General features: G+C 44.7%; 2 protein-coding genes across 2 annotated transcripts in view; both read left to right on the plus strand.

Moving 5' to 3' along the window:
• Window positions 1-2,392, plus strand: part of LOC109464894 (leucine-rich repeat and death domain-containing protein 1-like) — a 5,157-nt gene extending 2,765 nt beyond the window's left edge. The window contains exons 7-11 of the mRNA XM_019761989.1: window positions 86-994; window positions 1,358-1,470; window positions 1,583-1,732; window positions 1,834-2,032; window positions 2,379-2,392. Coding sequence (XP_019617548.1) covers window positions 86-994; window positions 1,358-1,470; window positions 1,583-1,732; window positions 1,834-2,032; window positions 2,379-2,392 — 1,385 coding nt within the window. The remainder of the gene's footprint in view (window positions 1-85; window positions 995-1,357; window positions 1,471-1,582; window positions 1,733-1,833; window positions 2,033-2,378) is intronic.
• A 200-nt stretch (window positions 2,393-2,592) lies between these two features.
• LOC109464919 lies at window positions 2,593-12,530 on the plus strand. Its single transcript, XM_019762029.1, has 14 exons — window positions 2,593-2,838; window positions 3,058-3,180; window positions 3,425-3,556; window positions 3,802-4,104; window positions 4,316-4,431; window positions 4,592-5,757; window positions 5,928-5,992; window positions 6,084-6,359; window positions 6,581-7,014; window positions 7,144-7,269; window positions 7,503-7,765; window positions 7,884-8,479; window positions 8,640-8,723; window positions 10,882-12,530. The coding sequence occupies exons 1-14, from the start codon at window positions 2,634-2,636 to the stop codon at window positions 12,108-12,110; spliced, it is 5,118 nt and encodes a 1,705-aa protein (XP_019617588.1). The 5' UTR covers window positions 2,593-2,633; the 3' UTR covers window positions 12,111-12,530.
• Window positions 12,531-12,752: the final 222 nt, after the last annotated feature.

Here is a 12,752-nt window from a genome sequence, read left to right on the forward strand (position 1 = left end):
ATACATACACCAGAACACATTGGCAGATTTCTACATCCATGTCAACAAAAATGCTCATTGCAAACTTTTTTTACTGTCTTCTCAGCTCTCCAACCTAAAGTGGTGGATGACTTGCTCACTATCGACCTCCGTGACAAAGGACTGACCTCCGTGCCAGCCGAGGTGTTTGACAACAGAGATGTTCAACGTCTTGTCCTGTCTAACAACAGGCTGAAGAGCATACCTGAGGAGATAGGGCAACTACAGAAGCTTCAGAGGCTTGAACTTAACAACAACCTGCTGACACAACTGCCCCAGGCAATCACCACTCTACCTACATGTAACCTACAGTACATTGACTTGTCATACAACAAGTTGGAGACATTGCCTGATGGATTCTCCAGGTTAAAACAACTTAGGTATCTCTACATCCGGAATAATGTATTCAAAGAGATACCAGAGGAAGTCTGTTCACTTCTTCAACTTCAGATCTTGAGCGTGGGAGACAACCCCCTCAAGTGTCTCCCTGACAAGATATCTCAGCTCACAGGACTGACGAGGCTTGATATTGATAATTGTCAGTTTGATGAGTTCCCCAGACAGGTGCTGCAGCTGGAGGGTCTAAACACGCTACACATGGGGAACTGGGCTGGGGAGGGCAAACCTTCACTTGTACCTGAAGACATAAGCAGACTGAAGAACCTACAAGTCTTAGATCTTCAGGAGAGTGGCCTGGAGTCACTGCCGGATGGTGTTGGAGAACTGTCAGAACTGTTGGAGCTAAACATTGCTGGAAACAGATTCACATCAGTTCCTGAACAAATCATGAACCTGTCCAACATCAGGCAGCTCTACTTGTCATATAACAGGATTTCCCATCTTCCCCTGAATCTGAGCCGAATGGCCCAACTTGTGGACATGGACATCTCAAGAAACCCCCTGACATATCCCCCTCCTGATGTCTGTGAGAAAGGCACAGCCACCATCATGGACTTCCTCAGAAGGAAAAAGGAAGGTATGTACCGAGGGGAAAGGCAAGATAAGAATTTGATAAATTTATCTATCAATAAGAAAGATGCGATGTAAATACCTAAAATTTAAATACCATGTGCTACTGGCAGCATTTGTAGGTCCATTTTGTGTGCCTCAATATCGATAAGGTCAAGAGAAAAGGTAACCAAAAAACATGAAGATTGCACTGTGTGTAAACAGTCTGTGTGGGTGTACATGATATGATTTTTTATCACAGATCATTCATTTTGCTTAATATCAAAAGATATCCACTCTATACTGGATACTTTTCTTAATGCAGGCAAAAATTGAACTGTAAAATTGCAGTTATATATCACAAATAATGTCAATGTTTCATCTATTACAGATAAAGAGCTGAGGAAGCTCTTTTCCCATTTCTCACAAAACGTGACCAAAGACGAGGTGGAGGATCTGGCCGGAGCACTTGGGCTTTCTGCAGATGAGCTGAGCACTATCCAAGTAAATATTTTGGTTCTGATAACATTTGACTACTAGTCGGTAAGTGTTATTCTTTCTACAAAACACAACAATCCTTGCGTCATTGCATTTTTACCCTTCTACTGTCTGTCAGGCTACAAAGACCCAAACACCAAGGTTCCAGGCCAACTACGTGCTGTTGAAGTGGATTGAGACAGACAGAGAAGCATCCATGGACAAGCTTCAGCAGGAGCTGAGTGAATTTGGCATGGACCGTCTGGCAAAGGAGGCAGAAAGGGTTAAGGTATTGGCACCAAGTTGGCTTTGGTGTGTACAATTCACCATATTTTTCTATATCTACCTAGTACATATATTGCTATAACATTCCATTGCTTGGTTTTACAGACCCAGCCAGTTAAGCGGCCGGCAGATACATCAGGCGGGCCACCAGCCAAGCGCCTGGCAGCCGGAGGGTCTTCTGGTGAGGGGCATCAGGAGGACAAGCTGGCACAGCTGATGGAGGAAAACCAATCGTTGAAAGCTGAGGTGGAAAAACTACAAGGCAGCCAGAAGTCAACAAGTCAAGATGGAGCTGAGCGTCCTGGTACAGTCTCCTTGCCTTCTGTGTTATTCCTGTTCAGTAGAATTCGTTTTGCAACATATTAAGAAAAATGAATGATTGGAAAATACAGGGATTAACAAAAAAACACCAGGCAGTCAATGACAGGCATCTCTGATATTCAGTGATTAGGTTTAGCATTTGTTAAATGTAGGTGCAATAGAGTGTGTTTTTCTGTTTGCCTGCTGGTATCTTGAAAACTGAAATTGAGGTATCCTTAGCTTTACCTGTTGGTTTAAAATTTGTATCACTCATCAAAGTCCTTTCTAATGTAATTTGCAAAGGAGCAGTTTGCAAATAAGTTATAACTTAAAATTTGTTGTAAATTCAGCCAAAGATGATTAGTGTCCCAAGCATTCCCAATGTCACTTAGAGATATCTGCAAAGAAGGGTAAGGTACAACACCTAACTATTTTAGCTGTAAAATACTGACCCTGTAGGTCGTTCTATCAAGATTAATATCTATCTAATCAGATGTCGGCTGTATGTATGTATACAAGAAGTAGAGTGATAATGTCGGGTAAATGGTTCTTCTCATCCAGGAGAGAGCAGCGTCCCACTAGAAATACAGCTGCGGGGTCCTGGGATGCAGCAGCTGTACTCCCAGGCCTGCCGCCAGGGGGTGCGACCAGTGCACTGCGTGCGCGGGCTCGTGGTTGGTCAGTTCAGGTCCGGGAAGACGTGTGTCGTCAGGAGGCTGACAGGAGAGAAGGCTGTGGTGAACGAACCGATAACAGATGGCATCGAGATCATACCCAGTGTGAAGACCAATACTTGGTGGAAGGCAAGAGGTACTAAAAGAAAACTATGATCATTTGTTACAACTTTCTATGCAGTGTTAGCTATACATAAATAATACATACTCGTTATTGTGATGTTTTACAAACAGTCATGTTCTTGAAAACTATAATTGAAAGAATAGAACTCGAAAATTGTCGAAAAAGAAATTGTCAAACTGTCCTCAATTGTAACAATGGATCAAAATGACGTATGATGTCTTTTGCTTACAGAGGAGCCAGATGAATTCAAGGAAACCATGGCAGAACACTTAGCTGAAAAACAACAAGAACGGAACAACCCACGCCCTCAGACATCGTCACAAACCCAAGGAGCAGTCAGGAAAAAAACTACAGGTATTCAATATCACTAATTACATATCAATGGACATGATATACACATGTACAGGACAAGCAACACATCCGGTCAGAACAATGATGGTTAGAGCCAAGGAATAAAAGAGCATAAAAGTTTCATTCATTAATCTAGAATGTACTGTCACACAGAACAAGAGAATTGACGTCTTTATACCGCTTTTACGTCATCATTCGTATTGGATGGAGGGACAGTGATATCTCACAGATTTACTTGTATTCATAGAAGACCCAGGAAAAGCACAAAAAACAACAAGGAAGCAGCCTTTGCAAATGCAGCAAGAGAGATCGATGGAAAAGCATACCCCGACACAAAGGCAAGAGACACCAAAACTGAAGAAAAAAGATGAGAAAGAAGGTGGGAAATGTATGCTATGTTTTCACCAGTTAGAAATGCACATAATATAAGATGTAGAGAATTTGCTTTACGTCAGACTGTTCTTTGTTTTAAATACAGGTCTTAGAGCCCAAGGGAAAACCAATGGCTAATTAGTAGGTAGTCCCTACAGAAAAGTCAGAAGATCCCAAAGAATGAATGGCAGAGGTAAAGTTTCTTAGTTCAGGTACACTATTCAAGTAAACAACACAAATCTTTCGTTTCAGGGAGAGCAGAAAGTGTGACCATGACTATGTCACGACAGACACAAGACATTCCGGATGATGTCATTAAAAAAGCCAAGGAGCGACTCCAAAGTGGCGTGACCGAGGAGCAGCTTGGAACAGCCGAACACCCGCGTATCTCCCTCTGGGACTTCGGTGGCCAGGCCGCGTACTACGGCTCGCACCAGTGCTTCTTCACGTACCGCGGGATCTACATCCTGGTCATGTCACTGGAGCAGAAGCTGTCCGATCCAGTTCCTGATCTGGACTACAAGGCTTCAGCGGACAACCTCGTAACTGGAAGAGGTGTGTACATCTCTTATTGTAGACTCACGTGTTGACATACTTTTGGCTTGATCAACAAATATCCAGAACATCATCCAATTTTATGACAATTTGGTATTTTGTGAACTTAACAATAGCACATATTGCAATTGTACATGTAAAATGAAACACTGAGAAATATTTTATACCAGAAATTTTAGCACAAAATAATTTACTGAATGTACCTTTCCAGACTACTTGGACCACTGGCTGAACTCCATCCGCACACACACCCTGGTGCACGGGCGGGAGCAGACAGGAGAGCCGCCTGTCGTCTTGGTCCTCACGCACAAGGGCAGGGTCAGCGAGGTATGGAGGATCCTTTTTTAAGTCTACAAATAGTCCTCAAGCTTGTCTTTGCCCTTAAACATGTATTAAATATCCATGGCTGAAAGGATCAGCCTTGACTTGTTTTGAAATTCTCAAATTGTCACTTTGATGTCCTTAACTTTGTGCTCTTTGATTTCAGTCGGACATTGAGGAGTATAAGAAAGACATACTTGATCACATCAGTGGTAAGGCCGCCGGTAAACACGTCTTACCAAAGATATTTGTCATTGACAACTTCGACAAGGACAACAGCGACATTGACGAGCTCCGAGAATACCTCCGTGAGGTAGCGAAGGGTCTGTGGTTCATGGGTCAGGAGGTGCCGATGACTTGGCTTCATCTGAAGTCCAAACTGATGGACAAGAGGAGAGATGACGTCCCATTCTGCCGTTTCCAAGATGTCGTCGATCTGGCCCGGAGCGACGTGGGCATCACAGACAACAGCCATGTTGCCGACATTTTGACCTTCCTGCACGACCTTGGTGACATCATCTTCATCAATGAACCCATTCTTCGTGACCACGTGACCCTTCGATCCCAGGTGATGATTGACGTCTTCAAGACCATCATCACCGTCCCGGAGTACCAACAGGACAGGATCACGGATGGGGAGGTTGCCAAGATGTGGAGGAGGCTGGAGACCGAAGGCATCCTCAGTGACAGGCTGTTGACAATCATCTGGACCAAAGCAGATCAGAAGATGCAGAAACCATTCCTACTCGAACACAAGGACTTCCTGAAGAGACTGATGGAAAAGTACTACCTCCTCTGCAATGCCACACCAATTGGTGGGCTTGATGACACTTCGGGTGATCCTGAGAAAGAAGAGATCTACTTCGTACCTTCTCTCCTGTCCGCAAAGCCTGACGACAGCACCTTGTATCCTGGGGACATGAGGAGAGGCCGGCGTCCTCTGTATGTCGTATTCGACAACATGTTCCTGCCAAGCGGCATGTTCTACCGTCTACAGGCCATCTGTGTGCGCAGGTTCGGTATTGAAGAGTCCCACGTGTTTGCCGGCTGCGGCCGCTTCCCTACCAACGATGTAAAGCAACAGTTTGTGGTAACCAAAGTGAAGCACTACCTGAAGGTGGAGCTTCTGTCGGCTGAAGACCAGCCAGTGTTCACACAGGCCCTTCCTGTTAGAAAGTTCCTCAGCAGTTGTCTCTTCGAGATCAAGGAGAAGTGGATCCCGTCCATCCAGTATGACTGGTGCTTCGGGGAGGAGTCAGGAGAAGAAACCGAAACACCAGAATTCTACCCGCTCTCTGACATTTGGCAAGAAACGGCAACAGGATCCAGTCGGTAAGACCAGTTACATTTTCACTTTTTTTCAGTGAACCCTTTCATTTGACTAGCACATTCTTCTTGCATGTTTGTTTGGTGGAAACGCATAAGAGGGTGCCTGGTGTTCACTCCCCTTGTATTTTCCTATCATTGTGCACATTGTGTGACAAACTGATTTTTAATCTCAGATTTCCAGAAGACTTCATCGATGTCTGGATGGGTGGTAGCCGTGATCAGAGAACGACCTGTGCAGGTAAATTTGTTCAGATGTCTGATTTTGTCAAGCTCATCTTCTTAAGACAGTGTTTTTAATTGTTACTAATGAGAATATGTTGCACATGCAGAGAACTCAGGTGGTTCTGGGCCCGTGATGATAGAGCCCACGCTGAACCTTGATGCAGTCCACACGATCGGTCCTGTCCTGGACTGTATGGAGACCTGCAGAGGGCTGAGTCTGGCGCAGTGTGATTGGATCAGACACGAGCTCACATCCGTCAGCAGGTTCAAAGAGTTGGTTGCTACCGTCAACAGGTCCGGAGACATGTGCCGTCGCTTGCTGGGAGCGTCCGTGGAAGTTTGTCTGCCTGAGAGAGCACCCATGTTCTCCAGAGAAGAGAGAGGTACGTTTTCCCTGGCTGTAGTTTGAAGCTTCTGATTTATCTCCCCCCTTTTGTCTGACACATTAAAATATTCATGTTCCTAGTATGTTCCTACACCTACATGTATTCACCTATGTTCCTCAAAGAAGAGAGAGGTACTTTAAAAACATCGTTGAATTCTTTTGCTGTAATTTGAATCCTCTCCCCCCCCCCCACAATGATTATTTTATGTTTATTTCTAGGGGACGAGATTGTCCTCCTACACGTCGGAGACTACAATGACGAGCTCGTCCAGCCACTGTTGAAACAGTTAGTCCAGTCCTCCAGCAGGTACGGTGTAACGGTGTCTGAAGACTTCATCGAACCAGGAGAAACCATCACAGACAAACTCTTGCATCATCTCCTCCAGCAGAATGTCAGAATGGTTGTACCGATCATCACACCACAGGACCACAGCAGGCACTGGTCCACGCTCGGGTACGAATTCTGCGTACAGGACAAGAACCTGGTCTTTCCGGTCTTTGCGTACCCTGATGGAACCAGAGAGCGTTTGCTAGAGATGCTCGGCAGGCGCTGTACAGGGATGTTGGATATGACATCAACAGAAGTACCAATGGCTGAAGAACCACTGTCCAATACCAAAATCAGTCTTGTGTCTGCAGAAATCCTGAGAAAGGTGCGTTCATTGATGATGATACAATGCAATGTCAGTTGCAATACTTTGTAATCATATGTTCTTGTGGACCAAGACAGGCGCGTCGAATCTCTTTTCGTCATTGTAAAGAATCCCAATTTGTTCCTACAGGCGTCGTCTTCTGTTGTGCTGCACACGTACAGAATCACAGAAGAAGGCTGCACGATTGAGGAGGATGGTGTGACCATATCCTTTCCAAAAGGATGCGTCAGGACAGAAAGGTCCCTGTCCTTGGAGGTAAAGTCATATCTACTTTCTTTGCTTTGCAGTTCATTTGTGTCACATGCCATCCTATGTGTAGCTTAGAGACAATTATGCAGCTTCTGTTTTTGCTCCAACATATGCCCATATACACATGAAGCACGATGACTCATGTTGCTTGTGAAATGAGCAGCTGTGAAACATGAACTTTCACCCAAAATCCACCAAGAATGACTTTTGCCACTTCCTCTTTTATTGTATTCTTACAGGTCGAAATGCTCCCCATTGATGACGCCTTAACAAAGGCTTTCTCAGCTGTGACCCCGGTACTGACCGTGCACCAGGAAAAGGAGGAGGACTTCTTACAGCCCGTGAGCGTCACACTGCCATGGGCATGGAAGAAGAGAGACTGCAGCACAGATAAGACTGTCCTGATGGAGAGGAAATCAAATCCTCCGAAGTGGTCGTTGCTAAGGACAGAGTTTCAAGAGACAGAGGACGCAGTCACATTCACAACGAGACACTTTTCCGGGTAATGCACTGGGCTTGCATGATAGATTAATTATCTCACATATTTTAGGCAATTACATATACTGATTTATTGTTGATTTCCTCAATTACATTTCTCCTTGTCTTGTTTGATTTGTCAGGATTGCCGGTGCCAAGGAAAGTGGCAAAGACGGAGAAAATTCGACCTCCACTGCAGAGAAGCCAGGGAACCAGGAGGAGACAGCCAATCGGGAGGCATCAGAGTCAAATGTTCCATCAACACCAACATCTCCAACCACATCTGTGTCATACCAGGCTTGTTGGAACGGGTACACTAAAGACAAAGTGTACCTCATCATAAACCCAAACCAGGCAACAACAGACAACAACTGCATCCACCTCATGTGTGTTCACAAGGACGACGACCCTAATGACTTTTTCCAAGCTGAGAATATGCGACCGCTCCCACCGTTCAAACAACGCATTGTCATGGGCAGTGAAGAAATGATAGATGCCACATTTGACCACAGGAAAGAAGTCATCGGAGACCCTCTTGATGTCTCAGATGGTATCAGCTTCTTGTTCCCTCCAGCTGACTGCAACAGGTGGTCTGTTGGACTGATTCTGAACAATCCGGGCCAAACCAAAAACAGGTACCAAGGAGCCGTGCATTTCAGACGACTTTCTGAGTCTGGATCACAAACAACTGGTCTCAAGCACCGGATCCCGTCAGCAACAGTGTTTTTTCACTTTGAAGGTAGATCATTGGCTTATTGTTTTCCTGTACTGGTGATTTGTGTATTATAATGAAAAATATGATACAGAGCAAAAAGAAAATTGAACTCCTTTGTACACCCCACTAACCATGAATTGTCTTTATTTAAGCTGTAAACATTCTTATCTTATGTCCATTACAGATGAAGGAGGGACAAGTCAGGTTCAGCAGAAGGAAGGCACTGTGATCACCATGACGAAGGCGTCCCAGATACAACATAAGAAAGGTAAGATATAACATGATAATTTTGTACCAGGATACAAATGCTTCTATCTTTGTCTCTGCTTGAGAGTTATAATTCTGTATGACGGTAGGCCAGACAAGAAAAGGAAATCATATGGATAACATCACAATGGCTTATATTGCTTAACAATCTTATATTGGTTACAGGTGGCAAGAGGAAAGCCAAAACGCGGCATGTAGGCAAGTCCAGCGACAGTGGACACTTGGTAAAGCGACCAAAGCAAGGTATGGATGAAGTCATGCATACTGTCAAAAAATGTATCAAGAATGTTTTGTCCGGAAATATTATCATTATAACAATTATTTTTTTAATTATTCTAAGAAAATCGCATATTGACCCAGTAACCCAAATAGGTTTTCAGCTAATGAGAGATGTTACAGTTGATATAAATTACTTTATACTGATATAGTCCTTAATAATAATACTCCTTATTAATCAATAGGGCATTCAGCCTTCTCAAAACAAGCCGGCTACCGGCGAAAATCGCCGCCTACTCAAATTTTTGCGCCGGCTACTTTGGTCAAAATTTTCAAATTTTTGCGCCGGCTACTTTCGTCTAAATTTTCAGAAAAACAAGTAAGCTCCGTTACATTTTCTCACAAACTTCACCGGCTCATTTCTTCTGACGAACTTCAGACAAATTTCTGCTAGCTTTCTGGATCTGAAAACTGCTTCTTTCTTAGCCTCCTGTGCAGATTTCTAGTGCACGAGTCAGCGTTTGCTTCTACGAGCGGCCCGCGGCCGGCCAGAGCGGCCGAAACTTTACGGGGGGAGGGTCTTGTTCGGGGCTCGAGTTGTATCCGCGGAGCTGTATCGCTCGAGCTAGGCGGAACTTGCTTCGTAAACTCGTTGCTTCGTAAACTCGAAAATTTATCAAGCCGCTACCTTCCCAACTTCTCCCGGCACTAGTAACATTCCTGCTACAAATAACTAGTACAAATCACGTCAAAAAATATCAAGACATGTATAGAAGCGTGTTCATATCTTTCATACACAGAGACAAATTTTGAAAAACAAATCGCCATCAGCGAGATTTCACAGCTGTTTCATTCATCAAAAGTTCTTGTCGATCGTAAAATGATCACTCATCTGTTGTCTCCACTAGTGTGGCATTTGTAGCTTAATCACGGCTAGCCAAAAATCAGCGTCAAAACGCCGGAATAAAAACACGCACACTCCACATCGCTGTACAAAAACAGGAGCTTTCAGGCGCCATCTTGTCATGAATAAGTAAGTAGCAGCGTGCGATCGACGCTCTGATTGGTTCACCTCACATGACCTGCGTTCTGATTGGATAAGCGATGTGGCCAGCAGCCGGCAGCGCGGGAAGATTTTCCTCGCCGGCAGGCTCTCGCCGGTGAAGAAGAGACACATTTACGCTGCTTTCTACGTTTTTTCTACGACTACTAAGCAACATCCTATTAAAGAAATACATAATTAAAAGAATTTTCGGGAAGATGTATATTTCTCTACGCCGATTTTTGGCCATTTTCTCGTAATTTTCTTGTTCAAGGAACCCGGAAGTCAGTGTACCGGGACGCGGGGTGAATTTCCATAGGGCATTTATGGATCGCTCCCCGCTAGAATTAAACCGTCAAAACAGAAACAAAACTTCCAAAAAGCGAAACTGTGACATTTTTTCACATCCCAATGATTATGTTTTCGATCAAATTGACATTTAAATATGCTTTCTTTATTTTTCTGCATTTTGTGGCCGGGCGCAAGGACCGCGCGTAATACGATCGGAGTGGCAAACAATTTTAATACAGCCTTTTTCCGGAATTATTTGTGCACGAACAGTAAATTTTGGAGCCACAAGATTGCCATAAAAGCTGCTCAGAATGTACCAAAAACGATGTTTAGGGGTCTAATTTTTACGATTTCCTCCGGGGGAGGCCCCCGGACCCCCCCAACGGGAGGGGGGTCCACCCCCCTCCCGTACCCTCCCCCCTGCGAGCCGCTGCGCAGCTCGCTTCGAGCCACTTCGTGGCTCGCCTGCTACTTTTTCTTATCAGCCACCTACTCTAAATTTTTTTGAGAAGGCTGGCATTTAAGAAAGTATTGTTTGCATTTTACCAGTCATAACTCGAAATGAATTTTTCTTCTTATAATTATGACACTCCATTCATTTTTATTGCAGAGGTCACGTCTGTCCTGATGGTTAATGATAACTACGGCACGTCCCATGGAGGTAGGTCTACCACAAACCGCCAGGTAGCCCTGTTTCTGCAAGAGCATGGTGCTACAGTTCATGCTACAGCCGTGCAAGCATCTGAAGAAGACAAGAGGTGCGCCGATGAAGATGGTATCCATTTGATGTTGCCTGCCATAGAACCAGGAGACCCAAGAACGCCTTGTTTGGAAATGTTGACCTTCGACCATGAGTCTCGTTACCCAGACATACCACGGAATCTGAAGTGCATTGTGGGTCATTCAGATGTCACTTGTAAAGCAGCAAAGAGAATCAAAAGGGATTGCCGCAAAGAGGCGAAACTAGTTCTTTTTAACCATGACATACCAGAAGAGACAGAGCAATTCAAGGGAACTAAGAAGGCAATGGCTGCAGGGAAGAAGATGGAAGACATCCTCGAGGATACCAAGAATGCAGATGCCGTGTTCTCTTTGGGAAGAAGGATCTTCGACCACTTCGAGGCGAAGTACAAGTCACTTGGAGAAAGCAAACCAAAAGAACACTTGATGTTCCTTCCAAGGCCATCCCCAGTGTTTGAAGCCATCTCTGTTCAACCAGGGGGAGGAGAAAAAGTCGTGCTGGCTGTCGGGAGAGTGACCGAAGTGGACAAGCTGAAAGGCCATGACCTGGTAGCACGGTCCATGGGGGAGGTTGCAAAGATTACAAACGTCAGTTTGCGTGTTCGCGGGATAGATGAAGATGACTATGAAGCAAGCAAGAGAATCCTGGAGGAAAACCTGCACAGTGGTAGGATCAAACCCACTCTGCTGCCTTGTGGAACCCAGGAGGACATCGCTCAGGACATGCAGCAGGCCCACCTGGTCCTGATGCCGTCCCGCGCCGAGCCGTTCGGACTGATCGGTCTGGAGGCCATCGCAGCAGGCATCCCTGTACTCATCTCTGACAAGTCAGGCCTGGCAGACATGATCATGGACTTGATCAAGGAGAAGAAATGCCCTGCAGACATGAGGCGCAGGATCATAGAAACCAGCGTGAATGAGTCCGACCTGGGTGAAGATGCAAGAAAATGGGCAAAGGAGATTGTGGACACCTTGGAATTCTCTGAGGCAGAATTTGAGAAGGCAGCAGAGTACAAGAGGAAGCTCTTGGAGTCCAAGTACTGGGAAAAGTCACACCAAAACCTGCTGAGAGTCTGTGGATTGAACAAAGATGAGTAAACAGTCCTCCCCTACAGGCATCCCTGGTCAGGCCATGAAGCAGTGATCAAGGCTTTAATCAATGACGAGAAGTGTCATCTGGACATGAGACACTAGACCGTACTAAACCAATGTAAAGGAGTCTGACCAAGATGACACAGAAAAGTTTTTTGGTGGAGAAGTGTCAGGATTTGATACAGAAGATTTTCCAGTTGGTTATAGTTGATGCTGCTTTACATGTGCATTGTAGATGTGATTGGATTTGACTTGAAATTGTGTTGTGAATTTCACTCATTGCTCAGGTCACAATCTTATAAGTCTTGGCTGCAAGAACCCACAAATGTACTTGATTCTGGATCAACCTTATGTCATTTATGATACACATATCAGTGAACAGGTATCCCCATTATGACTGAGAACAATTAACATTTCCTACTTTATAAGGCCTGCTCCCAGAGAGCCAATGTGGTTTCCAGGCCGGTCGGATCCAATTTTACCTACACTAATTAGTAAAAACCTGCATATACCCAGTACATTTACCAGTGCAGAGCACAAGACAGTTTGAACTTTTTTTATCCTATAATTCTTTATCTGTGAAATTAATTGAGAAATATGTCAATTTTTTGTTGCTTGATACATGTACTGTCAGCCTCCTATGTAGAA

Source organism: Branchiostoma belcheri, unplaced genomic scaffold, assembly GCF_001625305.1.
Source record: "Branchiostoma belcheri isolate BF01 breed outbred unplaced genomic scaffold, Haploidv18h27 scaffold143, whole genome shotgun sequence".
Classification (NCBI taxonomy): domain Eukaryota; kingdom Metazoa; phylum Chordata; class Leptocardii; order Amphioxiformes; family Branchiostomatidae; genus Branchiostoma; species Branchiostoma belcheri.

Bases quoted from the DNA above. Each gene is read 5' to 3' on its own strand.
- LOC109464919 (XM_019762029.1), top strand. From the start codon at position 2,634: ATGCAGCAGCTGTACTCCCAGGCCTGCCGCCAGGGGGTGCGACCAGTG. The intron at 4,432-4,591 runs GTATGGAGGATC...CTTTGATTTCAG, and splicing joins ACAAGGGCAGGGTCAGCGAG to TCGGACATTGAGGAGTATAA. The intron at 7,015-7,143 runs GTGCGTTCATTG...TTGTTCCTACAG, and splicing joins CTGCAGAAATCCTGAGAAAG to GCGTCGTCTTCTGTTGTGCT.